Below are 18,574 nucleotides of genomic sequence, written 5' to 3' on the forward strand. Positions count from 1 at the left end.
CTCTCCATGTTTGCTGCTTCAAATAAGAACTACTTTCTCTAGCCTGTCAGCCCATTTCAATATCCTCAGAGACCTTATTATTGCCTGGTACTCAAAATTGTATCCCCAGTGAATGAATAAAAAGGCCACACTCAAAAACAAATCCTTTAGTTTAGGGTGGAAGGTGAAAAGAGGTGGACAGAGCCTGCATTGCTATGCCAGTGGCTTGATCATACATTGCATCATGTGGCTTATTTGGATATCATGACAGAATTCCCATGAGGTAAAACATGGATGCCCCATGCCATAATGAACAGCAGTCAGGCTGGGTGGGTAGTAACCTGGAGTTGACCTTAGGCAAAGAAGGTCCCTTCCACATGGATGACCATCAGAACCTCTTCCTCACTGGTAGCAAACTCCTCACACTGACTCTCAGAGCAATGACAATTGCTGCCTACACATTCGCCAGCTATGCCCTTGTACCCAGGGTCATTGTAACTGTTGCCTGTCTGTTTTGCTTGTAAGGAAACTAATGAAAATGAGCCAGAAGGATTAGCCCATGAAGCTGAGATGTGAGATGAACAGTTGGATTCTAAGAGGTGTTTATGGCTGAAAAGTTGTATTTTCCTGAAGAACTGCATACACAGAGGTGCACTCAGACATTCTGTTAGATACCAACACTTGATGCTGCTTTCATAGCTGTATTTTTTTCCTGATTTGTTATTATTAAGTGCACTATAAGGTACCCAGGATGGATGATTTTGGTTCAACCAATACATGTGTAATTGTTTTGAATTCTAAGGATTCCACCATTCTGCTCTCAGATCTAGTGAGGAGCCAGAGGGGGTTCAGATGATAGAAGCAGGATGGTGAAATGTACTAAGATAGGATACCACAGGGGCAGAGGAAGGAGATGTTTGGCAGGACTCAGGGTTAAAAAAGTGCATAAGGTCATAGCCAACCATTGGACTGAGCACAGGGTTCCCAATGGAGGAGCTAGAGAAAGGACCCAAAGAGCTGAAGGGGTTTGCAGCCTCATAGGAGGATCAACAATATGAACTAACTAGTACACTTAGAGCTCCCAGTGACTAAACCACCAACCAAAGGGTATACATGGCTCCAGCTGCATATGTAGCAAAGGATGGCCTTGTCAGTCATCAATGGGAGGAGAGGCCCTTGGTCCTGTGAAGGCTCTATGCCCAGTGTAGGGGAAGCCAGGGCTAGGAAGCAGGAGTGGGTGGGTAGGTGAGCAGGCAGGGAGGGGATAGGAGGTTTTCTGAGGGGAAACCAGGAAAGGGGATAACATTTGAAATGTAAATAATGAAAATATCTAATAAAAAAAAGTGTGTAAGGATTCCTGAAAGAGTGGAGGCTTGAGTAAGTCTCTGAAGAAATGCAAGTGACTCTGCGGGGAGAATATGGAAAGAACAGTAGTAAGGAGGCATTAAACCACTGTCAGCATGTCACCCTTTAGAGGGACAGAAGTGACACAACATTGAGGATATAAGAAGCCCTTAAAGTTGAAATGATTTTTAGATTTTAAAATTTATGTGTCTCTACATATGTTTCATAGAAGTCTGAAGAGGGTGTAAGATCTTTTGCCAGTGGATATGAGCTGACCAATGTGGGTGCTGGGAACTGAACTCGGGTCCTCTGGAATATCTGCTCTCAGCCACTGAGACATCTCTCCAGCCCTAAAATCTAAATCTTGTGTTTCTTACCCAACCACATAATGGAAATGATCACAAAACATCCTTGCTATTGTCAATGGGTAAATGGAATGATTTGAGGTGTCCAATACATTCATAGCTGTTGGGGAGCAATAGAAGACATGGTGTTTTTGTCAGGTGCTCTGGACTGAGTGCTATGGAGTTTTATTAGAATCAATGCTAGCACTGAATCAATAATTCTCTCATAGTCATTTTAACAATAAGGCTATACCTACCACCATTGTAACTTTTACTCCTTGTTGCATGGTACCGCCCTGTCACTCACTGCATGCTCTGTTTCCTTGTATAATCCTTCTTAATCCTCAGAACAATCTCGTCATGTTAGAATGACCATGTATTCCCATAAAACATGAAGATAGAATATTCTCATTTTATAGATGAAACAGAAACAAAGAGGCTAAGTTCAACAGTTAGAAATGTCAAAAGTGGGGCTTGCACTTGGGCTTCTCTTTCTGAAACCCACCCTGCATCTACTCATGGTGCTTGCCCAAACAGCATGGTAATATGGTGATACAAACAATAACAATAAACAATGATAATAATAAATAGTAATGATAATGTAAAGGGTAAGAAACATATGCAAGAGAGATACTTCCATGGTACCTCTCCTCCCTATCCCAAGGCTTCCTCTGGATCTCAAGTAGTTGAGGTTGAATAACCATACATAGCAGTTATTATCCTACAGAGCTCCAAGTAGTCACTGTCAATTGTTCTGAAGTTTGCAGTGATGTTACCCTCTATCCTCCTTCAAGGTTTCTGACTGCAGATGGTTCTGACTGGGCCCTGTGCACTCAGTGTTGACATCCACTTAGTAACAGGGCTCAGGTAGGGAGAGATTTCAAAGTTGCAGTCAATAGGCATTCAAATGTGTGCTACTGAGGCATAGCTGGAACTTCGTGTTGGAGAACAAGAATGGCTGGAAGCCAATTTTTAAAAATTCCTTTGAGTGACTGAGGTGGAGTTAAGGTTCAAGTGTGGTTTTCCAGGAGCCTGATAGGATGGTTGCTGTCAAATCATTCTTTCCATGAACTTCTGGGAATTTTGTTGAGCATGAAGTCATTTCATACAGTACAGACACAACAGAGCTTTTTAATATCCACAGATACTGACAATAGAGGAAGAGTCACAACACCGTTCAAGTGCTTGGGTTGCTTCGTGTACTGTAACTCTGCATCATAGGACTGAGTGACTTGCATTATCTCCCCATACCTCTTAATTCCTTGATTCTGCTTTGGTACTTCCCTCCATTCAGCTTGCTGGTAGCCATCACTGCTTGGGGAATTTCAGAGTCACTAGATCTGCCCTGAGTCAGAGAGTGTGCTGCTCCCTGTATGTTAGGTCATTTGCTAAGTTTGTTCACTTAGGATGCATATTGCCCCTGACTATTCCAACTGACAGAGACCATCTGTGTAGATACAAACAGATTCCAAAGTACAGGGGAGAGAGCTGGAACTTACGCGGCTCCCTTTGTGGACTCTGTTTTCTTACAGAAAACCTTAGTATGGGTGGGCAGCTAACCAGGTGGCATGCTCCAGCCTGATTCGCAGATTATGGCAGAAGCTCTTTACTCCCAACTCTTTCTCCAGTTTCTTTTTGAATGAGCACAAAGTCCCCCAGCAAATGTATGGAAAACCACGCTGAACTGATTGTTACAAAGCAAAGTGGTACCTTCAGTATGTCATTTGTTGAGCTTCTATGGACTTGCTCATGGGCAAGTGTGTACACACAGGGGTTTTCTGAGAACCCCATGTAAATTGAACTCTGATTATCTCCAGGACGGGATCCCCTGTGACCTTAAGCATAGAAACTAATTCAGTTTGCTAATATATCTGTTTTCAGATAAGTAAGGTTTTGTATTATTTTTTCCACTTGTAAAAAATTCTGTTATAGCTAGACAAAGCAATTCCACACAATGTCTGATAGATGGGTCGTGGCTGTTGTCATGCCATGTGGAGGATGCTGGTATGCCCTGTCTTCCAGTGGGAAGATAGTGACATCATCAATTAAAAAACTCATAGACATGGATGAGGAGAGGTAGCAGATGTACAGATCTTATTTGCCATCCATGCTCCAGGCTCTCAGTCTTCACCCACTGCAGTCATCCCTGAAAGCTTCATCATACACCATCTGTGGTGGGAGAATATTGCTCCAACTCCCATTGCGTCCATTACAGTGCCATTTTGCTGCTCAGACAGATTTAGATCCAGACTTGGTCCAACAAGTTCAAAAAGGCTGCAGTTCCTTCTCATCCTCCCCAAACAATAAATAGTAACTGTGAAATTGATGCTCTGCCTGGCCATTTTTAATATATTCATTAATTTATGCCAGGGGGTGTACTGGAAAGCAATTCCCCAAATTCACTTCAAATGACTTGTTCTTTTTCATTGGAAAGATGAATGGTGAGCTGATATTAAAGTGTTCGGTGTTAGGCAATACATAATTGATTTATGTAGTGATGGGGTGTCAGGATATTTGGTGGAGCGCAGAGACGTGCTTAAGACACGACAAAATGAAAGGCAGCACCAGGAACAAATATAAATCTGATCGGCCTCCCCGATAGTTGCTTTGTCTTGTTGCTGTGACAAAATAGTTAATGGAAGAGAGCCACTTAAGGGAGGGTTTATTTGTTCTCTTAGTTCAAAGGTGGGAATGTCATGACAGCAGGACCTTGAGATCATGGGTGCTATAGCATCCATAGTCAGGAGGTAGAAAGCAAGGAATGTACAGCCCCTGGACCCCACTATTCATAATGGGTAGGTCTTCCAAACTCAATTGCCTGAACTAGAAAATCCCCCACAAAGCACACTTAGAGACTAGTCTCCAGGGCAACTCAAGACTTTATCAAGTTGACAATGGAATTACCCACCACACTCCTTAGCAATTCCGCATAGGATGTGATCTTGCTTTACACTGAGAACTAAACTAAATATTTCACACATGCTTTCTCTTTTAGCACTCGAAACCTTTTCAAGAACTAATTACATTTTCATTTCTTTCCCGCTCACAGGTAGGAGAAGCTGAAACCAAATATTGCCCCATTAGCAAGTGCAGATCTGTGGTTTGAACCCAAGTAGTCTGACCCCCCAAGCCTTGTGTGGTACATTCTACTACTGCCTACATCAGAGAATGGTGGGCAAAAAGTACCCATTGCTACTGTTCTGGAATGCACTACGGAATTTATCCCAAAGGGGGTAACTAAGCACAGGCAAAAGCCAGGCTTCTGCAAAGAGCCAAGGTGACGACTGGCAGAGTCAGTGGCTTATAAGGGGGAAAAGACATTCTGGAACCAAAAACTGAACATCTCTTGTGGTACCATAAGTTTAAGGACTTAATAAAAGTCATGTTTTTCATTAAAGTTGAGTTCAAAAGGACTGTTGTGATTCAAGCAAAAACAGTTGGCTAGAGTGTTTAAACAACTTTCCTTATGGCTCCTACTTCCTGCTATTGATTTAGATGTCACCGTCACCTTCTTCTTCTATAGAAGGTGGAGGTGGAATCTGGGAGAGGGTGAGGCTACAAGGATGTTAGACATCTTTCCACTGAGAGGGAATTCTGCTTGTGAATGAAGTGAATGAAGGATGAGCAGGTAATGAAAAGCTGAAAAGAACATTAATGATTATGTTGGTAGAACATCTGGATTGAGCCAATCCTGAAGCACCCTTGCCTCCAAACTTTTTAATATGTGAATCAATTTATTCTCCACACTAACATCTTTTGTTCTTCTCTTAACCTAACTTTGAGTTTGTTGTTGGCCCTTAGGGGAGGTATGTATTAGGAGTGAAAAGCTCTCCTTTGTCCTCATGTAAACACCAAGCAAATCAATTTACAGTATTGGTAGGAATTAAACATGGGAGCTTGTGTATGTTTGAGAGAGGTAAAATTTGCCTGGAGTAAGTCTAGGTACTCACTGAGAGGCATGCACCTTCTCTAGGAGCTGGGAGAGCCCTGCTTGTCATGAGAGAGTTGAAAGCTTCTACCAAGGCAGGGAACCCATCAGGAAGAATGCTAGAGTACAGCTTTAGGTTATGTGCCCTTACCCAAGAATTCTCCTGTCTGGCTTTCGTAGCTCCTCTCAATGAGGTAGTACTGGCCAAACAGGATCTGTTTTATTCTATATCCCGTTGTGGAAAGTGTGTGTGTGTGTGTGTGTGTGTGTGTGTGTGTGTGTGTGTGTGTGTGTGTTCTAGAGTGCAAGACCTAATTATCTACTGAACTCACTCAGTTAAGAATTTTCATGGAAACAAATTATTTTCAAAAGGTGTTTCTGGTAAAACCCTACTGATTGCGCACAAGCTATTGCGAGTAATTTGTTGGGAGGGAGGTGAACATTTGGACTGGTCCCAGTTAAAGTGCCTGTGCAGGGGCACCGGCATGAACTGACTTCACAGTTTGAGGGGATGTGCACTTGGGTATTGTCACTACATCTCACCAGGTTGTGTGTTTACACATCACACCTCCCAAGCAGCTCTGCACTTCAGGAGGTGTAAAATTCAGATCAGGTTATAGACGGAGGTTAGAGTTCACTTTTTAAATGCTTTCTGCAACGCTTTATGCCATATGCCACGTCTTTCATATTCATGAAGTAAGATGCAATGAATCAGTACAGCTTACTCTTCTGAAGATACAAACCTTTCCTCAGGCAGGGACAATACTTCTTATTAACATGTTACGGATCTTTACACACTTTCTTTTAAATGAATTTTTGAGGATTTTAATGTGTGTAAGTGTGTGTGAGTCTGTGTGTGTGTGTATGTGTTGGTACCTGTGCAGGCCAGAAGAGGGCTTCAGATTTCCTGGGCTGTTGTGAACTGCCCCATGTACATGCTGGGAATCAAATTCAGATCTTCTGCAAGAGAACCAACTGTCCTTTGCTGCTTAGCCAGCTTTCCACCTCCTTAAACACTTCCTGCCTGGAAAATCTATTGGTACCTTCATTACTATCTCTAGGATGAGTCATATTATTTGTTCATATGCAGTGCCTCTGGGCAGAATGTTCTATGGGGATGGGTATGCTCCTTGTCTACATTTGGCCATGGTACACTTCACGTGAGGCTACTGGAACTGGGAACTAGCCTCTAATTTTGTAGAATTTTAACTGACTTATATTTAAGTAGTTCTTGGGGAGCCCATAGCTACCATACTGAGCAGCACAATCTAGACAGCACTGTATAGATTAGATCTTAAATGTCTACCCAAGTCCCATATAACAAACCTTGGCCCTTAGTGTGGCACTGTGGAGACAGGGAAGCTACTAGAGAGCTTTTGGTTACTGGGTTGTGCCAGTGTAGAATATTGTGGCACTCTGATCTATTCCCATGAGATCTGAGCTCTCTCATGGAGTCTAATGTGCCATGCTGCCTCAGCACAGGCCCAAACAAGAGGGAGTACTCAAGGATAGACACATACCTTTAAAGTTGTAAGACAAAGCAAACAAGTTTCTCTTTTTAAGTTAACAGCATCTTTATAAAATGACTCCCATATTATGGTTCTGGATTATCTGATAGTGATGTCTCTCCCTTCTGTCTCCCTTCCATACAAAAGCTAACATACTTCTGAATGCACAAACTTCCTCATGTCCCACATCTTAATCTTTACAAGACTGCCTGCCATTTACACAGCACAGTTCTATTTCATAATTACATTAATCATTAATTAATTAATTGTGTGTGTGAGGAGGCATGTGCCATGGCATGCATGTCAAAGTTGTATGTGGAAGTCAGAGGACAACCTTTAAGAGTTCATTCGCTCCTTCCATCATGTGGGGCCCAGGGATTGTGGGTCATCAGGCTTGAGAGCAAGCAACTTTCTTCACTGAGCCATATTTTAGGCCTCCTCGTTCTAATTCTTGCATAGAATTCACTTATTATTTATATGCCAACTGCACCAAAGCAATGTATCAAGACATCTGTTTATTTCCTTCCTTATCTCCCTCAGTGTTCATCTATCTCCCCTTCTCGTCAGTGGTTTTAAAACCCACCTAAAAACCTCCTTAGAGACTTGGGCCCTGGACTGTCTTCTTTATAGGTACTTTTTCAGCCTCATACCCACTGGTATTCTGAAACATGCTCCTATCATTGTTTTTGTAACACATTAGTCTGTGTATTTGTCTAATGCCTGGCCTTTAAAGAGACCATGAGTCACCCTGTCCAGAGACAGTGTGTTATACTTCTTGTGTCATAGTGCCCAGCCTAAAGCAGTACATGACAGATCACACCACAATTGGTCAATTATAACACTTTACCCCACAAACCTTAAGGGATTTAAACCAATATTCTCAGTACTGACTTTACTGTTGGGTATTGTCTTTGGTTTTAGTTACTTAAAAAATGAAGTTTATTATAATACCACGAGCATGACAGTAACAGAGTTGACTCTGATTATAAATATGCATTGCCCATTTACAACCAAGTGGCTTAGAACATCAATCCACTGCTTCACGTGGGTGCTTTAGTCACCTTCCAAGCAGCCTGTCTGAACAACATGCAGAAGCTAAGAGACACGCTGAGAAGTGTCCCTGCCCTGCCTGACCCAATTCAACATTACCACTGTCAAAGGCAGTTAGTGAGAAGAAAAGTTCCACAGAAAGATTTAAAAGTCCCTAGGTCCATGCTGAAGTTTAATTTCCAAAAGCAAACATCTTTCAGGACATATCTTAATGTGTAGTTCATTTTTACATCAACTTTGTGGTCCCAAGTGAAATTCGAATGAAAAAAAAAAAACATGCTGGCAATTTCCAAGATCAATTAAGCCGTCCTGATACACAAGGTGTCATCTCTTGGCTCTTTGTAAATATTCTTATATTTAATCATACAGGAAACTTTTAGGGTAGGCAGCATCATCCTATTTTAAGGATGAAGCAGCTCAACTACATGGAGTTGGAAGTTGAAAGGGAGGAAGGATTTGAAATCAGATATTCAGGATCCAGGGCTCATACCACCATTCAGAGGAAATGAGGATAGGTCTGAACAAATCTTTATTAAAAGATTGGTATGAGGTACCAGTTGTTGGTATGATAATATAATTTGTATGGGGCCACACTGAAGTTCAAATCTCAGTTTTCTCATTGACTTACTGGGTGACTCTGGACAAGTCCCCTGTCTTTCTTTTCTTTTCTTTTTCTTTTCTTTTTTTTTTTTTCTGTGCTCAAGTGTTGATAAACAAAATGTGTGTAAACACTCTTCACCCGTTATTATAAGGATTAACGGAGACATTTATGTGAACTTTCTGAAGTAAATGGTAAGTATTATTATCATGCATAAAGGGAAGAAGATAGATGTAGTACTCCCCTTCAGGACCCTTTGAGGATTAAATCATAACATATATGAAAGTACACTGCAAATGTTACAGCACTCTACAAATGGTAATGGCTTTTACTCTCGTTATTGCATGCATTCCTTTTCCAAGGCTTTGTCTGCAGATAGCAAACAGTTCTCACCCGTATGTCTGTGTTTTGCTATGTGCTTTAGGGACAGCAGAGATAAAACATGAGCTCTGGGCAGCAGATACATGAACTATTCCATCTCCTTGCTGCCAACATTCACACAGTCTGCCTATTCCTTGTTGGACGGTCCTTAATAAGATGGTAAAGATTACACGCCTTGAGAATCTGCCTACCAATACTCTGTCAAAAAAAAATCTCCAAGATATAGAAAGACTAAAGAGTCTCAGCCACAATGTAGTCCCACACCAGTGAAGAGATTAACACTCGTTCATAGTGCCTGAATTTTGAGTATGAAAACATGCTGGGCAATACATTTAGGGTACTTCATAGTTGGGAATTTATGGAATTCTTTTATCAATACTATGTGGCAGGTGCTGATCCTTGTTTTATAGGAATAAAATGAAGCTTGTAGAGACCTAGAAGTATGAAAAAAACCCACAGTAAATAATTAACAAAACTAAGATGATATAGCTACATAGTGTGTCTTTCACTTCTAGAGTTGTAGAGAGAAAAGAGCCATGAATTTCATGTAGGCTAAGGCAGGATACCTGGCTGGAAAGGCAAACACTGTAGAGATAACTTATGGTCTACAGTGAGTGTTCACCTTAGCTTTAAATCCTGTAATCTTTAAATATCATGTTGCTTATATGACAAGCATGGTGTGATAGTTAGCTTCACCCCCCCCCACACACACACACCCAATCAACTTGACACAGGGTAATTTGAGAAAAAGGGACCTCAATTTAGAAAAAGTTTCTATCAGATTGGTCAGTAAGCAAGTCTGTGGGGGGTGTTTTTTGACTAATAATTGATATGGGAGAGCTCAGTCCATTGTGGGCAGCATTACTCATGGGCAGATGGTCCTGGGTTGTATAAGAGAGCAGGCTGAGCAAGCCATGAGGAATAAACTAGCAAACAGTGCTCCTCAGTGATCTCTGCTTCATCTCCTGCCTTGAGTTCTGCCCTGACTTTCCTTCATGGTAGACTGAAATCAAAACCTGCAAGCCAAACACACCCTTTCCTCCCCTGTTTTGATTTGGTTATGGTGTTTATTACATAATAGGGGACAAACTCAAGCCCATGGGAATCAATAATTAGGCCAGCCTTAAATGAGAATTTGTATCCTAGCAGACGTGTACAATCTGCATTGTATTTTTTCTCACCTCCTCTAATCCTGGCTTAATTTTTTTTTCCCAGGAATGTCAGAATGAGGCTTCAGAATTTTCTCTCTGTGGCTCTGTGGGAGCCTTGACTTCAAAGGCTCCTGTGAGTACTCTCTGGGAAGACTATGCATCAGTGCAGAGAGCTTGGAGGCCTGAGAACTTTTAGAAGGCAACCTTAAAGGACAGAGAGAATCGGTAAGGGAGAAGAAGAGGAAGAAGACCGTCATACCTGAGGACAGGTGCCCAAGCTCACTGTGCATCAGTTGCATGGTTACCCGCCTCTAGCTTGGGTGTGAAACAAGTGATTTGTATTTGAGCTACTAGCATCCTGGTTAGTTGTGGTTGAAAAGCTGTGACTAGAAGGGCTTCATAGACTTCCATGAATTGGTCACTGGACCATAGAGTCTTAGATCAGCTCACACACATGCACACACATGCACACACACACACACACACACACACACACACACACACACACACTCACTCTAAATTGACCAGTGTCAGCAAAAATTAATATGCACCCACAGGCAGTGTTGGCAAAGGCGCTATTTTCATAAATAATGCCTTCCTCGCCTTTTACAAGCCTGTTTGAAGACCTGCAGTGCATACTGGCTACAACTCAAAGCCCATCTAATGAAAGTACCTCCACTGTCAGCAATCTTAATGTCACTTTAAAGAGTGTGAAATGTTGCTAAATGTGTCAGGAAACAATTAGATAACATAAGAGGCATGTTTTCTCAGTGCACAGAGGAATATATTATGCAGGCAGGAGATAAACGCAAAGTTTTCTGAGCTCCAGTGCATTCAACATTCTCCCTTTCCCCCTCTCTCTTTCTCTCTTTTTAATCCAACAGAGAAATTGCTTGGCAAGAGTAAGCCCTGTTTCAAATACTTGGAGAAGGGAGAAAGGCCTGCTTTGCTTCTGACTGCTGTCGGTTGAGCCCTGTGCTATCAGGCTCGGCGAGATACAAACAGTCTTCCACTCAAATTAAATGTGTGCCCTCCTAATTAGCATTATAAATATAGGTTTCTCTGAGCCAGAGTTGATAAAATTACAGTGCTGGCCTGGAAGGGAACCGGCAGCTCTCCTATGTGGAAACAATGGCTATAGATTGTGCATGGTTAGAACAATGCCCGCAGAGCCTGCCCCTATCTTCAGAGGTCAGCCTGGAAAAAGAAGGTAAATGCCAAGTGGGCTGACATTATGACAGCCGTTGGAGCCCAGATGCAATCTGGTCTTTGAATGGCGCGATGTAAAGCTTGGCTCCTGCACTCCTGGGAGAAGGGATCTCACTGCACAGCTTCTTTGTAGAGATTTTGTCATCCCTACCACCTGTAGGGTTCTGAATGGAACCTCAATGCCACAGGCAAGGGCTGGCTACAACAAAAATCTTTCTGGCTACCACCCCGGCACCGCTCTCCATGGTCCTGAAATAACATTCACCAACATACAACTGGTAGCATCTTCCATTCTCTACCCTGCAGTTCATTTGCCTGGCGTCTGAAGCAATTTTGAATGAAGTCAAGGAAGCAACAAAGTTGAGAGTGAAATAAAATAGAGACACGGGCAGAGACTGTGATAGGCATAACCAACATATGACTGTCAGGACTCAAAGCAAGGAATGGGATTGTTTTGACATTGTGTTTAAGTAATCCTAGTTGCTGAACCAGATGCAACTCCCAAACAGGGTGGGAATGCTGGAAAGTCTCAGTGAGTGAGGAGTTTGTGAGCCAGGAGCATCATGGATTGCCATTGTGGTCATGCACAAGGAGGCTTGTGTGAGCAACTAGCAAATGCCATTATGTTGATGTATCTGAAGAGTCAGCATCTACAGACAAATACAGAATACTCACCTCTTTTTCTTCTTATGGAAACAAGGCTATCTTTTACATATTCAGGACAAAGGCTATGGTGGGCGGTGCCTTACACAGTTTACATGTAGTTCTACTGTTACGTCTTGAATTTGGGGCTACAAATGATCTTCTGCTCAGTCTCTCTGCAATTCTTTTATATAGAATAGTGTTCAAGCTAGTGTTCTTTTCCAGAGATGAGGGGGACAAAGTTAGAGACTGAGCTATTTAAAGTCAAAGCAATCTATGCTCAAACTCCATCAAATAATAGTTCTATCAGGATGCTTAAGTGCTGTTAACTGACCAAACACTACATATTGTTGATGATAAAACTGTGGTTTAATATAAAAAAATGGCTTGTTCCAGACCACATATCAAGCAACTGACCTAAGTTGATGAATTTGACTACCAATAATATTCTTCTCTGATCTTTAAGTTGGGGAGAAGCAGAAAACCTAAAGTCCTAAAGTATAAACAAAGACAAAGAAAATATAGCTTCCCAGAAAATCATATAATTGAGTCATAACTCTATAGTATTTATGCTCATAACATTACACTTTTATTGGCCAAACTATGCTTTTTGAAATACTGTTTTTTCGGGAGGGGGATTTATATACTTGTCCCATGAAACATTATGCTAGCCATTGGAGCCCATGAAAGACAAGGTCCACAATGAAGTAGTTCATGAAGTGGGAGACAGAAGGAGAAATTGGCACAGGAATGAGGCTCCAATAGCACACCATGCTGGCATGAGCACATCAGGGCTGCTGATCCTTTCTGTTCAAGGATGATGATATCTTCAGAGCCAAGATAAGACACTGATTGCCCAGGCGATAAAATTAAGATGGATGTAGGCTCTAGAAATAAGGTTAAAGGCTGTACAGCTCTTGATCTTAGAAAAGAGTTAGGGGAAGGTGTAGCAATCCTCAGGTAATTGAGTCTTGACCCAAGGAAGAAGAAATGGACTTCCACAAGTTGGCTTAGCTGTCATGACTAGAAATGATAAAAGTTAAGGAAGACAGATTAAGCTTTGTACATACTGCTTTATGTAGGCCTCTCCACCAAGAGCTATTCCCAAAGCGAGGGAATCCCTAAGGCCTATGCAGCATCATTCTTGCCAGAGTATGAACCATTCTCTCAATCACTCCCTGTGCACACATTTACAAACAACTATAGCATCCCAGCCTCTAGTCTAGGAGGCTGTTGAATTTACATCCTGGTAATTTGATTTTTTCCTTCTTCCAAGGTACCTAACAGTCTCTGTGCAGAAAGTGATTAATAAATATTTGTTGAAAAAATGTGAAAACATGTAGAGAGCTCTTTGATGATATAACATCAGGGCCAACACCCTTGTAAGATAATAGGTAAATCACAGGATTTATCTTACCCTTGGTCATCAAAGAGTTAGACCATGTTCTGGCCATGAGTGAGAAAGGATTCTAGGCCTTTCAAGTTCAGCTCTTGCTCTAAATCTTCATCATTTTGTAAGCATTCTTGTCACAATCTCCTGGGGTCAAAGAGACAGAGGATCATGTTGAAGATAGCTCAAGAGTAAACTATTTGCTGGGGTATTTTCCCAACAGAAGCCAGGGATGTATTTTCCTTCCTGTCCTCTGAATATCTTGAAAAAAATTTCATTCCCAGCTGAAAATTAAGACCCATATAGATTTATGCATCCTTAGAGGACTTAACTTTATTTAAAGGAAACATGTCACCATGTTGAAACTTAAGCTCAAATTAATTATAACAAGTGTAATATTTGGCCAGCCCGAGTCTCATGATTCAATGTTCCTGCTTGATCAGTTTCCAGAGCTAAATGAGAGTCTATAACCATTCTCGATGTAATAACACTTTTTTTTTTTTTTTGCTTTTATGACTGCTTTCATCTGTGGATCTCAAAGCATGGTACAAACAGTAATTAACATTCACCTGTGAGGTAAGGATTCATTCTTTACCTCATCTGGCAAGTATGAGGGAGAAGGAGGAGAAGGTGGGTAATGCCCAGGGAGAAACTGGGATGGTGGGTTCTCTATCCCTACCAGGCTTTCCTGTGATCTCAGTAAACTAGTCATGCTGTTTGCAAAGAGAAGTGTTGGCAGACATGGGCATAAACTAAAATGGCTTCTACCTAGCTCAGAATGATGGTGAAGAAGACAAAGAATACTAGGGGAATTTCCACTCAAGTTCTTAGCCAATCTAAGAAATTTTACAAATGCTTTCCTTTCTCCTCCTCTTCCTTCTCCTCCTCCTCCTCTGCCTCCTCCTCTTCTTCTTTTTCCTCCCCTTCTTCCTCTTCTTCCTCATCTTCTTCCCTTTCTGACTTTGAACTACTTTCTTTTCCTTCTTCCCTCTCTTATTTCCTCTGCCCCTTCTCTCCTTCCCTGTCTTTATTCTGTTTCCTCAGTAATTAGTTATGACTGTCTAATACATGCTAGCCTCAACTATATGGATGAGGGCTATGAGATTTTAAAAACAAACAAGTAAGCAAACAAAAAATTCTTGCTTTCTTGGAGCTTTTATCTTGAGGGAGGCAAAAAAAAAAAAAAACAAAACCAAATAAATAATACTAAAATCATGTAAAAATCTGAATGCAGCTCTGGCTTGTTATCTCTATATCTTGCAAGGTAGGTGTGTGTTATCTTCAGTAATAAGGTCTTATGAATGCTCTGGTGGGCAACGAGAAGGAATAACAAGATACAGTGTTTTGTGTGGCTCTGGTAGCTCCCTGGTCAGCAATTCATAAGGAAATATCCCACACCTGGCACTGGGGTTTTGTTTAACTATTTCCATGACTTTTAGGAACAGTCTTATCCAGTTAGAACAACAGCTCCTTAACTTTGTAATTTTTTAACTTATATTTTAATTGGTTTAGAAAGTAGTTCAATTTCATAAGTCTTTTTTGTACATCCTTTGTTTTGGTTAACCCATTCCCACTCCCTCACCCCCTCCCACCCTGTACTCCCATGCCTGCTTAGACTCACTCTCTCTAGGATCACTCTTCTCTGCTTTCCTTTAATCTATGTTTTATCATCCCTGTTCCCTTAAGGCATCCAACACCCTAATGTGCCCTTTCTACTTTCTGAGCAATTACAATATTCTAGGTCAAATATATAAATCTAAATATTTGAAACTAGAATCTACATATGAGAGAGATATGACATTTGTCTTTCTGTGCCTGTATCCAATATATAATTTTTTCTATCTTTCATAGTGCCAGAAGGTATTATGTAGGTTGTTGAAGAAAGGGCATCAATATTTTATCCAGCTGTGAACTTTGTGAGTTATAATATCAACTTGCCTTGAGAGTTATAATATCAACAAGATGTCCACACTGGTGCAATATTGGCATGGCAGTTATGGTGATAACCAACTGCTCTATGATTGGATTTGAGACTGGCCCCACATGAAAAAATTCATCCATAATACTTTAAACATGGTAAAAGCCCATGGATGAGAAGATCATAAGCCCTAGGAGAGAACTTATTACTTTGAATTGATATAACGTCTAATTGCCGTCTAGATATTTAAGTTTATACCCATAGACAAAAGCCATGTTCACCTTCCAATCTGTCTGGGCTGGTGCCCTGAGCAGACCTTGGGTGCAAGCTCCTGCAACCAGTCCAACAACACCCAGAGGAAGCTCTACTCCCAGGTGCTCTAACACGTCCAGAATCAGAGGTGAGGAGGACACAACATCTGTCCCAATATCGGGAGTAACTGGGACCAACAGGACCCAGGCACACAGGAACTCCGCCAGCCCAGTGGCTTGGGTTGCTTCTGGTCTGTCTGGGCTGGCCAGCCAGTGCCCTGAGCAGACCTTGGGCACAAACTCTGCAGCCAGTCCCAAAACACCCAGAGGAAGCTCCACTCCCAGGTGCTCTAACAAGCCCAGGATCCCAGGATCCCAGAAACACAGGATCACAGAGACAGCTTGACTCTGAGGAGTTCTGACACAACCAGGATCACAGGAAGGACAGGCAGATTTAGCAAAGGCAGGTAGCACTAGAGATAACCAGATGGTGCATGGCAAGAATATAAGCAACACAAATCAAGGTTACTTGGCATCATCAGAACCCAATACTCACACCATAGCAAGTCCTGGACACACCAACACATCTGGAAAAGCAAGATTCAGATCTAAAATCACTTCTCATGATGATACAGGACTTTAAGAAAGTCATAAATAGCACCCTCAAAGAAATACAGGAGAACACAGGTAAAGAGCTAGAAGCTCTTAAAGAGGAAACACAAAAATCCCTTAAAGAACTACAGGAAAACACAATCAAACAGGTGAAGGAAATGAGCAAAACCATCCAGAATCTAAAAATGGAAATAGAAACAATAAAGAAATCAGAAAGAGGGACAGCCCTGGAGAGAGAAGACCTAGGAAAGAAAACAGGAGTCATAGATGCAAGCATCACCAACAGAATAAAAGAGATAGAAGAGAGAATCTCAGGGGCAGAAGACACTATAGAAAACATTGACACAGCAATCAAAGAAAATGCAAAAAGCAGAAAGCTCCTAACCCAGAACATCCAGGAAATCCAGGACACAATGAGAAGACCAAACCTTAGGATAATAGGTATAGAAGAGAGTGAAGACTCCCAAGGTAAGGGACCAGTAAATATCTTCAACAAAATTATAGAAGAAAACTTCCCTAACCTAAAGAAAGAGGTGCCCATGAACATACAAGAAGCCTACAAAATTCCAAGTAGACTTGACCAGAAAAGAAATTTCTCCCATCACATAATAATAAAAACACCAAATGCACTAAACAAAGAAAGAATTTTAAAAGCAGTAAGGGAAAAAGGTCAAGTAACATATAAAGGCAGGCCTATCAGAATTACACCAGACTTCTCAACAGAAACTATGAAAGCTAGAAGATCCTGCGCAGATGTCATACAGACCCTACAAGAACACAAATGCCAGCCCAGGCTACTATACCCAGCAAAACTCTCAATTACCATAGATGGAGAAAACAAGATATTCCATGACAAAACAAAATTTATACAATATCTTTCCACAAATTCAGCCCTACAAAGGATAATAGATGGAAAACATCAACATAACGAGCAAAACTACATCCTAGAAGCAAGAAAGTAATCTTTCAACAAATCCACACAAACCTAATTCCACTTCTTACATCAAAAACAACAGGAAGTAACAATTATTTTTTCTTAATCTCTTAATATGAAAATTAATATTACCAACATATCCTAATCGATTGAAATTCAAAAATATGAGGAATTAGAAATTTGTTTATTGTCATCCAATGGTCTCTCTAATTTGGTAATTGGAGAAATAGGTCCAATATTGTACAATCCATATACACTTTCCACTTGTTTGTTCATGACAGTGTCTTGCTGTGTACAACATAATGGTCTTGAAATTTTGCTTCTCCTATCTCAGCCTCTCTATTAGTAGTATTGTTTATTTCATGTTTTACACTATACTATGTTTTTTAGAACAGCTTACATATTTCAAAAGTATTTATATACCCAAAAGAAAAGTAGACAATTAACTTGGGAGGTGGCTTGTAAGAGAACAAGGAGTGAGACTGAATGCTTTGCTTGACGTTTGTAACTCTTGTATCAAGTTTGAAGAAGAGGACTTTACAAGTTACTCTTTCTCTGAGATGAATGCTTTTCCAAATTATCATAGCCAATGAACCAGATTCTTACCCTCACCTAATGTCTGTGCCACCCTCCAAGCAGAACCATTGTTCATTGAAACAGTTGGTGAATGACTTTATGGATAGACCATCTTAATACACACACCATTTCTTAAATGGATATAACCTGTTCTCTGTGGGCTGAGAATAAATTCACTCACTCAAGTCAAATAGCTTTGACCATAGCAGGACATCTGTATTCAAAAATCCTGCCTACAATTCATTCCTTGTCACAGCAGAACTGTCAACTCTCAGCTTAGCTACGATGGAGGTAAAATCCTTTGGTGATGTGAGGGTCATTGAAGTACAGCCTTATTACAATGAAATCCAATGTCTATAAATTGTTCTTATTTTGGGCTTGTACTACAGTAAGAGCTAAGATTTTTAAGCTCTACTAAATACAAAACAAACAAAAAGATTTAATAAATCTATGTTCATTTAAGAAAATACAAGTAGTGGTGTATTATTTTGAAATATACAGTTAATATATTTGGAGTTATTTAAAATTTATATTGAGGAAAACATACGTAGTTTTCACTATTGCTGTAGCATCTACATAAAACTGTTAAATTGATTGTTGTTTTATATCAAACAACTTTTATAATACCCATTTTCATTGTTAAAATATTTTATAAATTTTAAATTGTAGGTATTGAAGGGGGGTCTCTGGCAGGAGTTGGGGTACAAAAGGGAAATAAGAATGTGATTTAATTCTATTTACTTAAAATATGTTTTTAAA

At 40.7% G+C, this 18,574-nt stretch overlaps 1 protein-coding gene across 19 annotated transcripts in view; it reads right to left on the reverse strand.

Moving 5' to 3' along the window:
• Tenm2 (teneurin transmembrane protein 2) overlaps positions 1–18,574 on the reverse strand; it is a 1,239,808-nt gene that overhangs the window by 378,748 nt on the left and 842,486 nt on the right. The window contains exon 1 of one of the 19 annotated variants that reach the window (XM_031353727.1): positions 13,552–13,671. The exons of the other annotated variants lie outside the window; for them this stretch is intronic. Coding sequence (XP_031209587.1) covers positions 13,552–13,588 — 37 coding nt within the window. The 5' untranslated portion in view covers positions 13,589–13,671. Of the gene's footprint in view, positions 1–13,551; positions 13,672–18,574 lie in introns of those variants that run through there. 19 annotated transcript variants of the gene reach the window in all.

This window comes from Mastomys coucha, unplaced genomic scaffold, assembly GCF_008632895.1.
Source record: "Mastomys coucha isolate ucsf_1 unplaced genomic scaffold, UCSF_Mcou_1 pScaffold5, whole genome shotgun sequence".
Lineage (NCBI taxonomy): Eukaryota > Metazoa > Chordata > Mammalia > Rodentia > Muridae > Mastomys > Mastomys coucha.